The sequence below is a fragment of the Candida jiufengensis genome (assembly GCF_024610255.1).
Source record: "Candida jiufengensis strain CBS 10846 chromosome Unknown scaffold2, whole genome shotgun sequence".
NCBI lineage: Eukaryota > Fungi > Ascomycota > Pichiomycetes > Serinales > Debaryomycetaceae > Lodderomyces > Lodderomyces jiufengensis.
The window spans coordinates 207,851-221,688 of record NW_026261561.1 but is presented as its reverse complement, the minus strand read 5'-3'; the positions used below and the strand labels follow the sequence as shown (position 1 = coordinate 221,688).

Here is a 13,838-nt window from a genome sequence, read left to right as displayed (position 1 = left end):
CAGCCCATTCAATAGATTCACAACAAAATCGTTGGATACGAAATTTATAGGCGCTAGATGAATCAATTGTGGAAAAGTAATTTGCTTTAATGCCTGGTAATAATTCCCCAAACAGTTTCCAAGTTATATGGTAACACACTCAGTATTAGGTAAAATGGCCATATATAACACCATGATGAAAATAATTTGGGAAAATATAGCCGTTGGTACATTTGGTTCGTCCTGTCTCTACCCGGATTTTGCAATGTTATGTTGCCTTTTAGTACCCCATGTGATAGGGTTACCATCAGCAAAAATTGTAAAACCTGCTATACTTTTTCGGTCTGATTCGGGTGCATAACTAGCATCCAGAAAACCATATATACATAAGTCTTTCGTTTCTAGGTTTAATCGAAATCGACAGAAAAAGCTTTCAGCTTATCAATTTTGATTCAATTGATTTGCATCATTGGGATTTTTTTCATGTTTATCAAATTCAGTTTATGATAACTACATGATCAATTTAACAATTTTTTATTTTTCAGAATTCATGAATCCAACTCGTCATGATTCTGTTAAGTCAGAGAAGGATGATGATGCAAGTGAATTAGGATTTCTTTTCTTTCAGTTACATCTTTTAATATACTCATGAGGTCTATATTGAAGAACAATTTCTATATTAAAGAACAATTTCTAAGAAATCAATCCAAAATGTGGAAATTTATTCAAATCGGATGTTTAAATATGTGTTGTTGGTGGAGGCTTTTTAGAGACTTTATCAAACATAAATATGAAAGTGATGATAAAAGTTTTAAAGAGTTTCAATAAATTTTCAAAATTATTTGCGCTTTGAAATTTAAAACATCGCAACATACACATATTTAACATGTAATGTTTGTCATCCATGACACCAATCTTTTGTTAAGGATTTCCCAGCTAACTTCGTGTTTGGAGTGAAAACCTGTTTTAACCATTCACATGCAATTTCGTTACGAGTCCAACCTTTATCGGGGTGGTGCATGAGCCATATTCCACACAAATGAGAATTGAGAATTGAATTGCCATGATATTAGTAGAGGCTTTTTTGGACTTTCTCAAGCTTTACAAGTTTTGATGTTAGTTCTAAGGAGCATCGAAATTCCAATACTCTGAATGATTTTTCAATTTAGGCGAAAGAACCAACAATTTATTTTAATGATTGAATCATCAACAGGTATTGGTAGGAATTATGAAAACGATTACTCAAAAAGATTGTCGGCAGTGAAAACCCATACTTCGTCTAAACTGTGTGCATTGATATAAACCAGAGCCTTTGTTGTTTTCTCTGAAGATACCAAAATGAATACTAATCTCATTAGGATTTATATTAATTCAAATGAGATTATCAGTGCTGAATATATATGATTTAAGATGTATGATGTATGATGTACGAGTTTTAGTTAAAATTGTAGATTATCTCTTACGCTTTTGTTGCAATAGTTTTTACACACCATTTCAATTTCTCTATGAAAATATGGGCATAAAGTAGAGTAGATGAGTGACTACGTTATTACAATTTATTTAAACTTCTTCTTCTTTTCAAACTAACAACGAACTTCAATTAGATATATAGTACATGCTTCTTCTTATTATATAAAGTATGTGGATTAATATGGTACTCACAGATGATTCTATATGGTCTTGAAATAGGCAATTTTAAAACCCAGACCTCAAATGTGTTTCTGGTTTCAGGAATTTTTTTTACAAACTGTCTCTTACTTGTAGAATGGTAATTATGAAAACTAAGTCAAAAGTATAGAAGCATCTATACACTGAAAAAAAACCAATACTGCATATAGCTTGTTGTTTGTTTTAACTTGAATATTTTAACTTTTTCAAAATTCCTAATACCAATTTTTCTTTCTTTCTTCTTTAGATTTTTTATCAACCTATTTTTTGCAATATGCTTTCCGCTCCTTGTATTAGCTTGATTAATATATGGTTACTAGTTGATAGATAATTACATCAGCTTTTTAAATTTGATTCAATTGATTTACATCATTGGGATTTTTTTCGTGTTTATCAAATTCAGTTTATGATAATTACATGATTATTTTCACAAATTTTTAGTTTTCAGATGAACCAAATTCAACTTGATTAATTCTGTCAAAATTAGAGAAGAATGATGATGCAAGTGAATTAGAATTCCAGTTATTTTTCTTAAGATATTGAAAATGCTTATTGGATGTGTATTAGAGATAAGTTTCTATTTTAAAGAGGTAGCCATATCATTTATTTTGAATGTTAATATATGTGTTGTTAATGGAGGCTTTTTAGGAACTTTATCAAACATAAATATGAAAGTGATGATAAAAGTTTTAAGGAGTTTCAATAAGTTTTAAGAAATGTTTGCGCTTTAAAAATTTAAACATTGCAACATATATAATTAAAGAGTAGTTTTTATCATCAACGTGTGAAACCTGTAGGGTTTGCGAATTTCGACTGCTTGCTTTATGCTAAGAATAGTAGATAAATACTTATTCATAAAATTTATCGGAGCTAGGGCACTAATAGTTGGTGTTAATACCTTTTGAAGCTACTCAAGGGTTATTTTGTTTTTCCACTCTACCATTGCTTTCATGATGACCAGTGACAGATAAAAAGTGTTTTATGTTGAATAATGATAAAAATAGTTGAAAAATGATGCGGTAAATTGAGGACCTCGATCAGTTAAGATTGCATTTGGTAAACCGTGTTTTGGGAAATAATAGTGAACAAAAATACTCAAGGGTGGTGCATGAACCAGTTTCTGCACAATTGAGAATTGAATTGTCATGGTATTAGTAGAGGCTTTTTTAGACTTTATCAAGCTTTACAAGTTTTGATGTTAGTTCAAAGGAGCATCGAAATTTCAACACTCTGAATGATTTTTTGATTCAGAGTAATGAAAAGAATCAACAATTTATTTTGATGAATTTATGAATACGATTTCTCAAAAAGATTGCCAGCTTGAAGTAGTTGACTATATCATTTGCAATTTCAGTGAGGAAATTGGAATGATGGTTTACCTTGATATCAGCATCATTTACTTTTACAGTGAGTACCCATACTTCGTCTAAAATGCGTGCACTGAAATAAGTTGGAACCTTGATTGTTTTCCCTGTATATCCCAAATAAGTGCTGATTTCATTAGGATTTATTTTAATTTAAATGAGATTACCAGTACTGAATATATAATTTAAGATGTATGATGTAAGATGTATGAGTTTTAAGCAAAATTGTAGATTATCTCTTGCGCTTTTGTTGCAATGGTTTCCATGTTCCATTTCAACTCTCTATGAATATATGAGCATAAAGAAGAGTATATGAGTGACTACGTTATTGCAATCTTTTTGAACTTCTTTTTCTTTTCAAACTAACTACAAACCTCCATAAGATGTATGATTTATACTTCTTACTATTTGAAATCTGTGGATCAATCTGGTATTCACAGATAATTAAATATGGTTTTAGATCAAGATCTTTAAAAGTGATATCTCAATTGTGTTTTCGGTTTCAGAAATTCTTTACTGTGGATCGAGTTAAATTTTCGTTTTTCCATAGAGGGTTTTTTTATTCATTAATCTACTTGTTTCAAGTTCAAACACTGAACTTATTGTTATTTCGAATGTAGAGAGATCAAATTGAGACAAGAGCAATTAAAATTTCGAAGATATCTTTTAACGAGATAATTGAATTTGATCAAACCATTTAAGTGGAAAGTGATTATTGGTATTTGTTAAATTCCAAAGATCGAAAAGTGCTAATATTTGAGGAAAAATAAATTTCTATATATAAAAACAATAATACTGCATATAATTGCATTTGTTTATTATTTAAATTTCTACGCGATTTTTTTTTTATAAGTTTTAATTTAGATTTTGTTTTTTTATAAATCTGTTGTTCTTTTTTTAATTCCAAAAGTATCAATATGAAGAAGTTAAGACTTTTCATAAATTGACTGGCCACTGACTAGCCTCCCGTGCTTTGTCGTCGCAATTCATGACTTTTGTGAAGAAAGCAAGTCTCCAACCAGCGCATTCAACGTTTTTTGTCCAATTTGAGACCCATTTTGAGATTCAATTTTGTTGCTTAGTTTTGGAAACTTTAATGTTGATCAAATGAAATTTGATTTTAACACTAAGGAATTTAAGTATGGTTATCATGTCAGTTTTATCATTCAATATTTCATGAGATTATTTCAAGTCAATACTTTCATTAACGAAGGGTAAAATTATTTGATAATTTATCTCTAGTGCAATTAAAAATGAGATTAATGAATGACTTTTCAGGATTGAAATAGGTGTGAGATTTTTTTTTATTAGCAAAACAAGGTCCTCGTCGCTCTTAAACCAGCTTTTAGGCATGCCTTTAGACATTTCCCATAACAGAAGTCAAAAATCCATAGGATGCATTAATACGTTGTTAGTTCAGGCTCACTCAAAGACTTTGTCAATCAAGTTGTATTTGACGTAAGTTTAGAGGAGTTTTGATGAGCTCAAATACTTTTTATTTGAAAGTTTGAATTCAAAAACTACGACTGATATTGTTACAATTATCGAACCAAGTGGACATTAAGTTTTCGCCCTTAAAAATGATTGTTGGTCGTATAGTTTTTCCAGCCGTTGAAAGCATTTAGTAATGTATAATTGTATGACGTGTATGAAATAGTTTCAAACCTTATGATCTCTTTAACCTAATTTACGTCTAACCAAAGAGTAATATACAACTGCAGATATATAACAATTTTTAAAAGCTAACAAAATGTTCTAATTATGTATTATTTTTAAAAAAATGTATCTATAAACAATCTATCAATATCAAATATTTCTTATATTCTTCATCATTTAATCTTTTGTACTTAAATTTTCAGTTCTTTCAATTAAATCAATAATTTGTTGTTTATTAGGCCAAAATCCCCAACCTAATTGTAAAGCTTGATATAATCTAACCCCTAATTTATCAGCAAATGACCAAACTAAACCAGGATCTCTTAAAAATCCTCTACCAATAAATGCAAAATCAAATACTCCATCTTCAATAAATTTAGCAGTTTGTTCTGGATTAGCTTCTAATCCTCCAACACATGATACTAATAATTTATCACCAACATGTTGCTTAATTTCACGAGCTAATGGAACATGAATTGGTTCTGTATGTTTAATTCCTGATCTTGGTGGTTGTCTATAATCATTACCTCCAGAAGAAATATCTAATAAACTTACTCCCTTTTCAATTAAAATATCTGCCAATTTTTTACTATCTTCAATATTCCAAGATTCTGGATCTGGACTGTTTTCTTTGGCTGATATTCTAACAAAAATTGGTATTTTTGTTATATCAATTTTGGATTTTACATTGTCTATGACTTCACTTAAAAATCTAGTTCTATTTTCAAATGATCCACCATATTCATCAGTTCTTTTGTTTGCAATAGGACTATAAAATTCATTAGCTAAATATCCATGAGCAGCATGAAGACTAATAACATCAAATCCACTAATTTCTACTGCTCTTTTGGCAGCATCTCCAAAATCTTCAATAATTTGTTTAATTTCTTTTATGGTTAATTCTTTTGGAGTTGCTAAATTTCCATGAGGTCTGAAAGGTATAGCTGAAGGTGCTTTAACTTTATCTGGCCAACCACCAACTGATTCATCAGCTAATTGTTCCAAATGTAAAAACATTGGTTGACCACTTGCTTTACGACCACCATGATTTAATTGTATACTAATTAATTGTTTTTGAGAATGTGCATAATCAACAATTGGTTTTAAACTTTTAGCTTGATCATCAGTCCATATACCTAAATCATGAGGACTTAATCCACCATATTCACTAACTGAAGTACTTTCAACAACTGTAATACCTGGACCTCTTGTTAAAAATGAACCATAATGAATCAAATGATAAGGAGTTGCTTTAAATTCATTATCGGCTGAATATTGACACATTGGAGAAACACCAATTCTATTTTGTAAAGTTAATGGACCAACTTTTAATGGTTTGAAAATAGTTGGTGCTGGTTTATTTGGATCTGATTCATTTTCCTTAAAAGTACCTGCTTTGACTGGTGGTTCTGGAACATAATATGGAACAGCATTTGAATCTGTAGCTTCATCAGATGAAGTAACTTCTTTTGGAATAGTCATTATTCTTGAGCTTGTTATTAATTAATTAATCTAGTGTGGTTGATAAATATAGATATTGAAAAAGAATATTTAATAATTGTGGAAAATTCTTTGCATATTTATACAGCAATTCTAATTTAGTTAGTATTCAAAAATGATATTTAAGAAAGTAATGGAAATGTGAAACAAGCTTAGTTGAATTTGAATTTGCTTATTAATAAAAATAACGTTATAAGCCGCAGTACCTTCCCCAATTGGTAATTTCTTAGCAATTCTTTAAGTTTTGTGTAATGAAACTCAAACAAATTTAAAAAAGGTTTGATATCCGAAAAAGGTATAATATCCGAAACATAACTGTTGATGATTATTAATTGATACTTATTTTAAAAGCTGGTAATCATGTACCAATTATGTCAAATACTTGTAATACCTAAAGCCCATCATAAATCCATCATGCAGTTAAATCTTACCTTTTTTCTTTCTGATATTATTGGTTTCAAGTAAATCAAGTGATTTCGGAAATACAAATTAATTTAAATTTTCAACTAATTTTTTGTGGAAAATCTAAGTAAGGAATATGAAGAGCATCCTTGAAGAGTCAAGTGATTGATTTTGTGTTTTTAGTAACTTTCAATCAATTTCTCAATAGTTGAAATCGATAGAAAAGAATTGAATTTATGTATTAAAAGCAGTATGTAACATTCAATTATTGTTATTGAATCCTGTCTTTACAATCATAGTAATGATTTATATACAGTATTATATACAGTATTTTATATGTAAAAAATTAATAAATGAAAAAATAAAAAATTCGTCTAATAAAAAAAAATTTAATTTAATATTTTGATTTTATTTTTTTTAAAAAAATTACAAAATTAACAAATTTGTCTTAACGTCGTTTAGTTGCACGTTTGTTTCATCCATGTTGTAAATGTTATCTGGTTGGAGAAAAAAATTTGTATCTTGATTGGAATACTTTTGAAATGTTGCTCAAACTTTGTTGTTGAATGGACATTAAAGATTTTGAAAATATAACAGTTTTTCGTATATTTTGAAAATTATTTTCAATTTATACAATCTTGTTATTCTGAGTTGAGAGATGCTTTTTATGAACATAAAGTAAGGAAACCTCAATAATGAAAGTTTTTCCATGTCCTGGTAAGGCAAGAATCAATAATGTTAATGTTACAAACATCATAAATTAGGTGCTGGTTCTTTTTTGACTTTATCAACTAACAGACTGAATTTGATTTTTGAATTAGTTTGATTTTGATGAAGTTGAGAGGGAATTGGATATACTACAATTTAACATTAAAGATTGCAGTGGATCACCATTATGATGTATTTCCCATAGTAAGTTCGTTTGTAACCTCGTCAGGTTATAAAGAGCAATTTTTCAAAGGCCATTTTAACTGCATAAAATTCCTTTATATGGATGTCCCAATTAATTTGATTAGAGACTGGCACCAATAGCTTGATGGTTTGCATCAATTTCAATTAGTATGTGCCGAAGTCGTTCATTCCTTTCCATATTTGTTTTTGATTTTGTTATAGATTATGATCCACCACATCAAAAGATGCATGTAATTGGCAATCCCTTTGAACTGATACATGAAAGGTATGAAGGTTAGCCGCACCTTCAAACCGCGGTATGAGGTACTACTTCAAGGGTTAGTATGAGGCTTGTGACTTGAATTCTGTGACATTTTTCCAATCTGAGATTAATTTATATTTCGATGGAAATTTCTAAATATATGTTATTGTAATTATGTATGATGTATGATAATATTTAAAAAATTTTTGTAGCATAATCTCTACATTTAAAATTCTGGGACCTGCATTTTCATTACCAAAATTTTTTAATTTTTGATAATAAAGTCATTTCATATCGTTGTGCCCCAAAATGAATTCACTCGACTTCAATTTCGTATGAATGCAGGGTAAAAATTTCAACTTCTTTTCAATTTCTTTTCCAAAAGAGGTCGTATATTCTGAATAATAGCTAATAAAGTCATGTTGCTTATCAAAAGCTCTGATTCTTAATCAGCAAAACTTAAGAGTCCTTGATTGATTATTGGATGATATATACAGAATAGATGATCGAAGGAGGTTTTTCTAATCTTGAGAGTCTCAAAACAAATCTTTGCTGCATTTTGTTTCAGAAATTGTAAAGGTGAAGAGAATATGGGTTAAATGGAAATTTAGCTTGTCACTGTTTCTCGAAAATTTTTTAAAAATAAGTTAAATGGTCGAGCACAGCTACATTCTCTTTTAGTCAGATGAAGAATTTGTTGCATAGCGAAATTGTTTCATGTATACTAATCTGGTAAGCAAGTACTGTATTAGAATTTGATGCATGATTCAGTATAATGTATGATTATAAAAAGTAAAACTTTTTGTAGACTTATCTCTGATCAACTTTGTCTTTCGACTTATTGACAAGGTCAATTTTTTTGTCCTTTGTTGAACTAGTTACAGTTTTCTTACACTTAATGACATGGAATCTAAGTTTAAAAGAAAAATATATAGTATATTTAATGAATTCACAATAACTCCAGTATTTAAACCTTTTAACGTCAATTTATACATGCTGCAAATTCTGTATATAAAATAAAAGTAAATTACGCAATAATTCTCAACGTTCCTAAAATTTGTTTCCATCAACTTCATTCTGATAATCTTATAAGTTTATCATTCTCGGGTATCATTCTCATTTAGCAACCTTTGATTATTTATTATTTGTTGTAATACTACCCCTTTAATGTTATAAAAATCTGCATAGTTTTCAAATATTGAATCTTGGGATGCAACCACACTGTCACATCCATATTGAAAGATATCTCATGAATTGCATTGCTTTGATATGGGTAAACTTCTGCTTCCATTATTACGGTCAGTTTGATAACGGTCATTCAATTAATTGGAATTATTCAAGTGTTGTTCAAACCTTTGATAGACATTGAAGATTTTGATGTATTACAATGTATTTGTAATTACAATTGATGCTATTGTTATTTTTTGTTGCAATTAATTGACATTAATCAGGAAAATGATTATGATCGAGGTATGTTATTGCTTTACCGGTATTGATTTCAAGCCCATCATCGATTTTGTTCATCTTGGGTTTATACTTCGAGTATATCATCTTCAATGCTATGTGTGAGTTAACAGCTACTAACATTGCTACATCAAGATCCACGATTCGGTTCATGAATGAGAATATACACTTCGTTTTAGGATTTACTTTTTCAAGTGATAAATAGGACCATTAGCATAATGAAATATAAAACCTTCTGTTGATAAACTAGTATTAGCATCATCACACCAACTCAGATCACAACAACCTTGAAGTGATTTATTATTTGCAGTTTTGAATCATTCCATGAGATTGAGTTGTAGGTTGATTATATGAAGTAGTATTGATTAAAGCCTAGTCAAATATTGGTGCCACATTCTTTTCGACTTCTTCATTTTTAATGAAGATGGAGTTGAGAGGATATTGGAGATTTTGCAATATTAATCATATTGTGAATTAACACTAATACGTTGATTAAGATATCTGACTTCTAACTACAAAGTCTTGAAGTTAATTCTATTCTATTACGAAGTCCATGGTATCCAAAAGTTTAAACAATACTTAGCTTTCAAGTGTTTATCTAAAAATATTTTAAGTGCTTCTTTTGTTTTTCCATTGATGCTTGAGCATCTGAGATATTATGTTGACTTAGAAATTCGGCATTAGCAGGTTGATACACAAAATTATTTAAATCAATTTTTTCATTCAGTAATCTGATCATCATAGTTGCATTGATTGAACAAAATGAAGACAACATCAATTCATTACATAAATTTTCCAATATCGTTGCTGTTAATGATTATATTCACCTAACTTTAAGGTGAAAATTTTAATAAATTTTGTATTATGTATCTTGTATGCTGTACTAGTTATTGTAGCATTCACTCTACACTCAAGACCTTGAGCTAATACTTATTAAGAACTACATTTTCTTCTTCACTAAAAAGCTTTTTTTAAAATATGTTTCATAATAGAAATATAATAATCGTTTCATGCTTTTTGTGACTCAAATTGAAACCAGTCAGTTTATTTTCTTATTCGAAAGTTTCTCCTTCTTTAATATATATAAACTTGTAAGACCCGCAAGAGAGGATCTCATCTTTTTTCTTTCATCATTGACTGTTCTTTTAGCTAGACCCAAGAAACTGTCTATGTCGCTTATCGATATCGAATTTGTCGTATTTACCATTTGACAGACGTCTTATATAAGATTCTTTATTTGGTTATCAAATATTAAGTTGATCGTCAGTCAAGATTTCTTTGATATCGTGAGTTTCGAAATGAAAAAATATAGTTCTGGTTCATTTTAAAATAAGCATGATAAAGTTATTTGAATGAGAGTATTTGTCCTTTGAGTCAGCAAACTTTTGACAATCAGTGAAGCATTTGTTGAAGAAATGCTTTAGATACCAAGCATTTGTGAAGATGTTATTGTCTAAGAGTTGTATAAATTTGGTTAGATTGTCATATACAAGCTGGTGAATTTTACAACAATTATTGTCACCTTTATAGTACTTGATATAGATTTTAATATACAAAAATTGTATGATGCAAGACACAAACCACACAATCGTGTAGCCTATTGTTCCTCTATTACTAGTCTACTAATTTGTTACTTGGTCCAAGAGCCAGCTAAATTTTTTTGCAATCACCTTGTGTGCAAGTCTGACAAGAATCACCACCTCAGATGCAAACATAAGTGCGTTGATTAAGTTTGAAATTATAAGTACATAGAGTCAATCAAATATAGTCAACTATGTTAAATATGTTTCGAGGTTGAATTGTTGTAAGTATCCTTTTTAATAATAATTAACGTTACATAATATTTATTACTGGTATTACATAATAAATTACATAATACTTTCATACTTTTTTAATGAAATTTCAACGAAAAATTAATCAATAATATCAAATTTATATAATTTACTTACTTTATTGAAAGAAATTACAACCATTACATTTATACAATAACATCAATTGATTTATCAATTATAATATAATCACGTAAAAAGAGTAATTGCGCTGAAATTTTTGGTAAAGAATTATTGAAAAAGTAGAAAACTGGTGATAAAACAACTTATTATCTATATAATCAAAAGGGGGAAATCAGACTATTGAAATAAAAATAAATCAAATATAGTCAAAAGATCATCAAATAATTAATAAACTTGAGAAATGACTGAAAATACATCAAGAACTGAAGCTACAGCTTCAGCATCAGAAAATGAAGAAAAAAATTTAGTTCAAGAAGAAGTTGATGCAAGAAGTATTTATGTTGGTAATGTAGATTATCAAACAACTCCAGAACAATTAGAAGAATTTTTCCATGTTGTTGGAGTAATTGAAAGAGTTACAATTCTTTTTGATAGATTTTCAGGTTTACCAAAAGGTTATGCTTATGTAGAATTTGAAAAACCAGAATCTGTTGCAAGAGCTGTTGAAGAATTACATGGTAAAGATTTTAGAAACAGGGAAATTAGAGTTTCAGAAAAAAGAACAAATTTACCTGGTTTCAGAAAAAGAGGTAATGGATTTAGAGGTGGAAGAGGAAGAGGAAGAGGATTTAGAGGTAATTTTAGAGGAAGAGGTGGTAGAGGTAGCTATAGAGGTGGAAGAGGTGGTTACAACAATCATACTAATGATGATGGAAATGGTAATGGTGATGGTAATGGTAAAACTGAAGAAACTGAAGCTTCAACTGATTAAAAAATTTGAACTTGATGGTTTTTTTTTTATATAGTTATAAATTTAATAAGTATGTTTATGAAAAGGAAATACATGAAAAAGTGAGTTATTGTTGAACTGATGATGTAAATGTTAAATTCTGAAGGTGCTTGATCCATGAACGTTAGTAAGTTGTGTCATGTGTCTTTTGTCACAAACCTACAATTGTACGACAAAAGATCAAGACACAAAAAATAGATTTATAATGTTTCAAATTTCTCATCTCAGTGTAATAATTAGTTTCATACTTTATTCAGATATATAAACAACAACAGGTTCAAAATGGTCTCAGTAAGGAAAAGAAAGATGGCAAGATCATCAGTTAAGAAAAGTACAAGAAGAGTAAAAGATAAGCAAAGAGATATAAATATATATTCAAATCCAATAATTGCCAAAAATTGGGATAAATCATTAACATTAAAACAAAATTATAAAAAGCTAGGATTAACTTCGAAATTAGGTAAGCCGGCAGGTGGATCTGAACAAAAAATAGAGACTTTAAGTGACATAAGGAAGAAAAATAAAAATTCATCACAAAGTATAAGTATTGAAGATATAGAAAATACAGATGATCCATCAAAAATACCAGAAGGAGAAGCAAGAATAGTAAGAGATCCAGAAACTAATGAAGTTTTAAAGGTAATACATGGTACAATGAAAGTAAATGAAACTTTACAGGAAGAAGAGCCACAAAATTCAGTCATAACAGAACTAGAAGAATATGCTTCAGCTCATGCTAAACCGAAAAAAGAAAGACATTTATCTGAAAGAGAAAATGAATGGATTGAAAAATTATATAACAAATATGGAGATGATTGCGAGAAAATGAAATGGGATAAGAAATTAAATGTTTATCAACAATCAGTGGGAGATTTAAAGAGAAGAATAAATAAATGGAAAAAAATAAATAATATTTAGGTAGGTGTATCTAGTACTTTATCTATAATGTCACTCATAATTGGTTTCAACTCTGATTTATCATATAAATTGATCAATTTTTTATCCTCTTGTTCATTGTTTTGCAACTCTATTAGTTCAACAAAATTCGGATCTATAGGAATATTCCCCAAATACTTAAGATTTAATTGATTCGATAAGGCTAACCCACCACCACTTGAAAAAATATTTGTACATTCTGAACAATGAGGACATATAAATCCAGACATATTTTCAATTATCCCCAATATCTTAAAATTGACTTTTTTACAAAAATTTATCTCTTTTTTAACATCAGAAGTTGCAACTAATTGTGGAGTTGTTACAATTATTGCTCCATCTAATTGTGAAACATATCTTAATTCTTCTGCTATTGCTATATGTTCATCTGATGTTCCAGGTGGTGTATCAATTAATAAATAATCTAATTCTTCACCATCATTACCACTCCATATAACATCTTTCATGAATTGTTTAATCATTGCTGTCTTTTTTGGACCTCTCCAAACTATTGAATTTCCTCTATCACCAATTAAAAACCCCAAAGACATCAATTTCAATGATCCACCATTTGCAGTATTATAAACTTGTACAGGAACCCAGCCTCTAGATGATTGATGAACTTTTTGATGTTCAACTCCAAACATTCTTGGTAATGAAGGACCAGTTAGATCAATATCCAATACTCCAACTTTAAAACCTTTATTTACTAAAGTCAATGCCGTTTGGGTTGTAACTGAAGATTTTCCAACACCTCCTTTACCTGATAGTATTAGTACTATATGTTTGACATTATTCAAAGATTTAGGTGTCTCTTGCAATTCAGGGTTTGACATCTTTCGATTATTTGGGAAATTTTGAGTTTCTTGATTTCTTAGTAATCACATCTTGAGTTTTAAACCTCCATTTTTGTGTAATAATGAATGAGAGATTGCAAAATTGCAAAACAAAAATTTAACAGAAATTAGGTAGAA

The 13,838-nt window shown here is 29.2% G+C and overlaps 3 protein-coding genes across 3 annotated transcripts; 1 reads left to right on the top strand and 2 right to left on the bottom strand. All coding sequences in view use genetic code 12, as the record gives it.

Annotated features, from left to right (window-relative positions):
- Positions 1 to 4,844: 4,844 nt before the first annotated feature.
- OYE32 (Oye32p) lies at positions 4,845 to 6,149 on the bottom strand (the record flags this gene model as incomplete). Its single annotated transcript, XM_051763739.1, has 1 exon — positions 4,845 to 6,149. One exon carries the CDS (start codon positions 6,147 to 6,149, stop codon positions 4,845 to 4,847), a length of 1,305 nt encoding a protein of 434 aa, XP_051619240.1.
- A 5,230-nt stretch (positions 6,150 to 11,379) lies between these two features.
- On the top strand, positions 11,380 to 11,910 carry KGF54_003178 (uncharacterized protein; the record flags this gene model as incomplete). The annotated part of the gene is made up of 1 exon (XM_051763738.1): positions 11,380 to 11,910. One exon carries the CDS (start codon positions 11,380 to 11,382, stop codon positions 11,908 to 11,910), a length of 531 nt encoding a protein of 176 aa, XP_051619239.1.
- Positions 11,911 to 12,842: 932 nt separating this feature from the next.
- KGF54_003177 (iron-sulfur cluster assembly protein) lies at positions 12,843 to 13,700 on the bottom strand (the record flags this gene model as incomplete). Its single annotated transcript, XM_051763737.1, has 1 exon — positions 12,843 to 13,700. The coding sequence occupies one exon, from the start codon at positions 13,698 to 13,700 to the stop codon at positions 12,843 to 12,845; it is 858 nt and encodes a 285-aa protein (XP_051619238.1).
- Between the last annotated feature and the right edge of the window lie 138 nt (positions 13,701 to 13,838).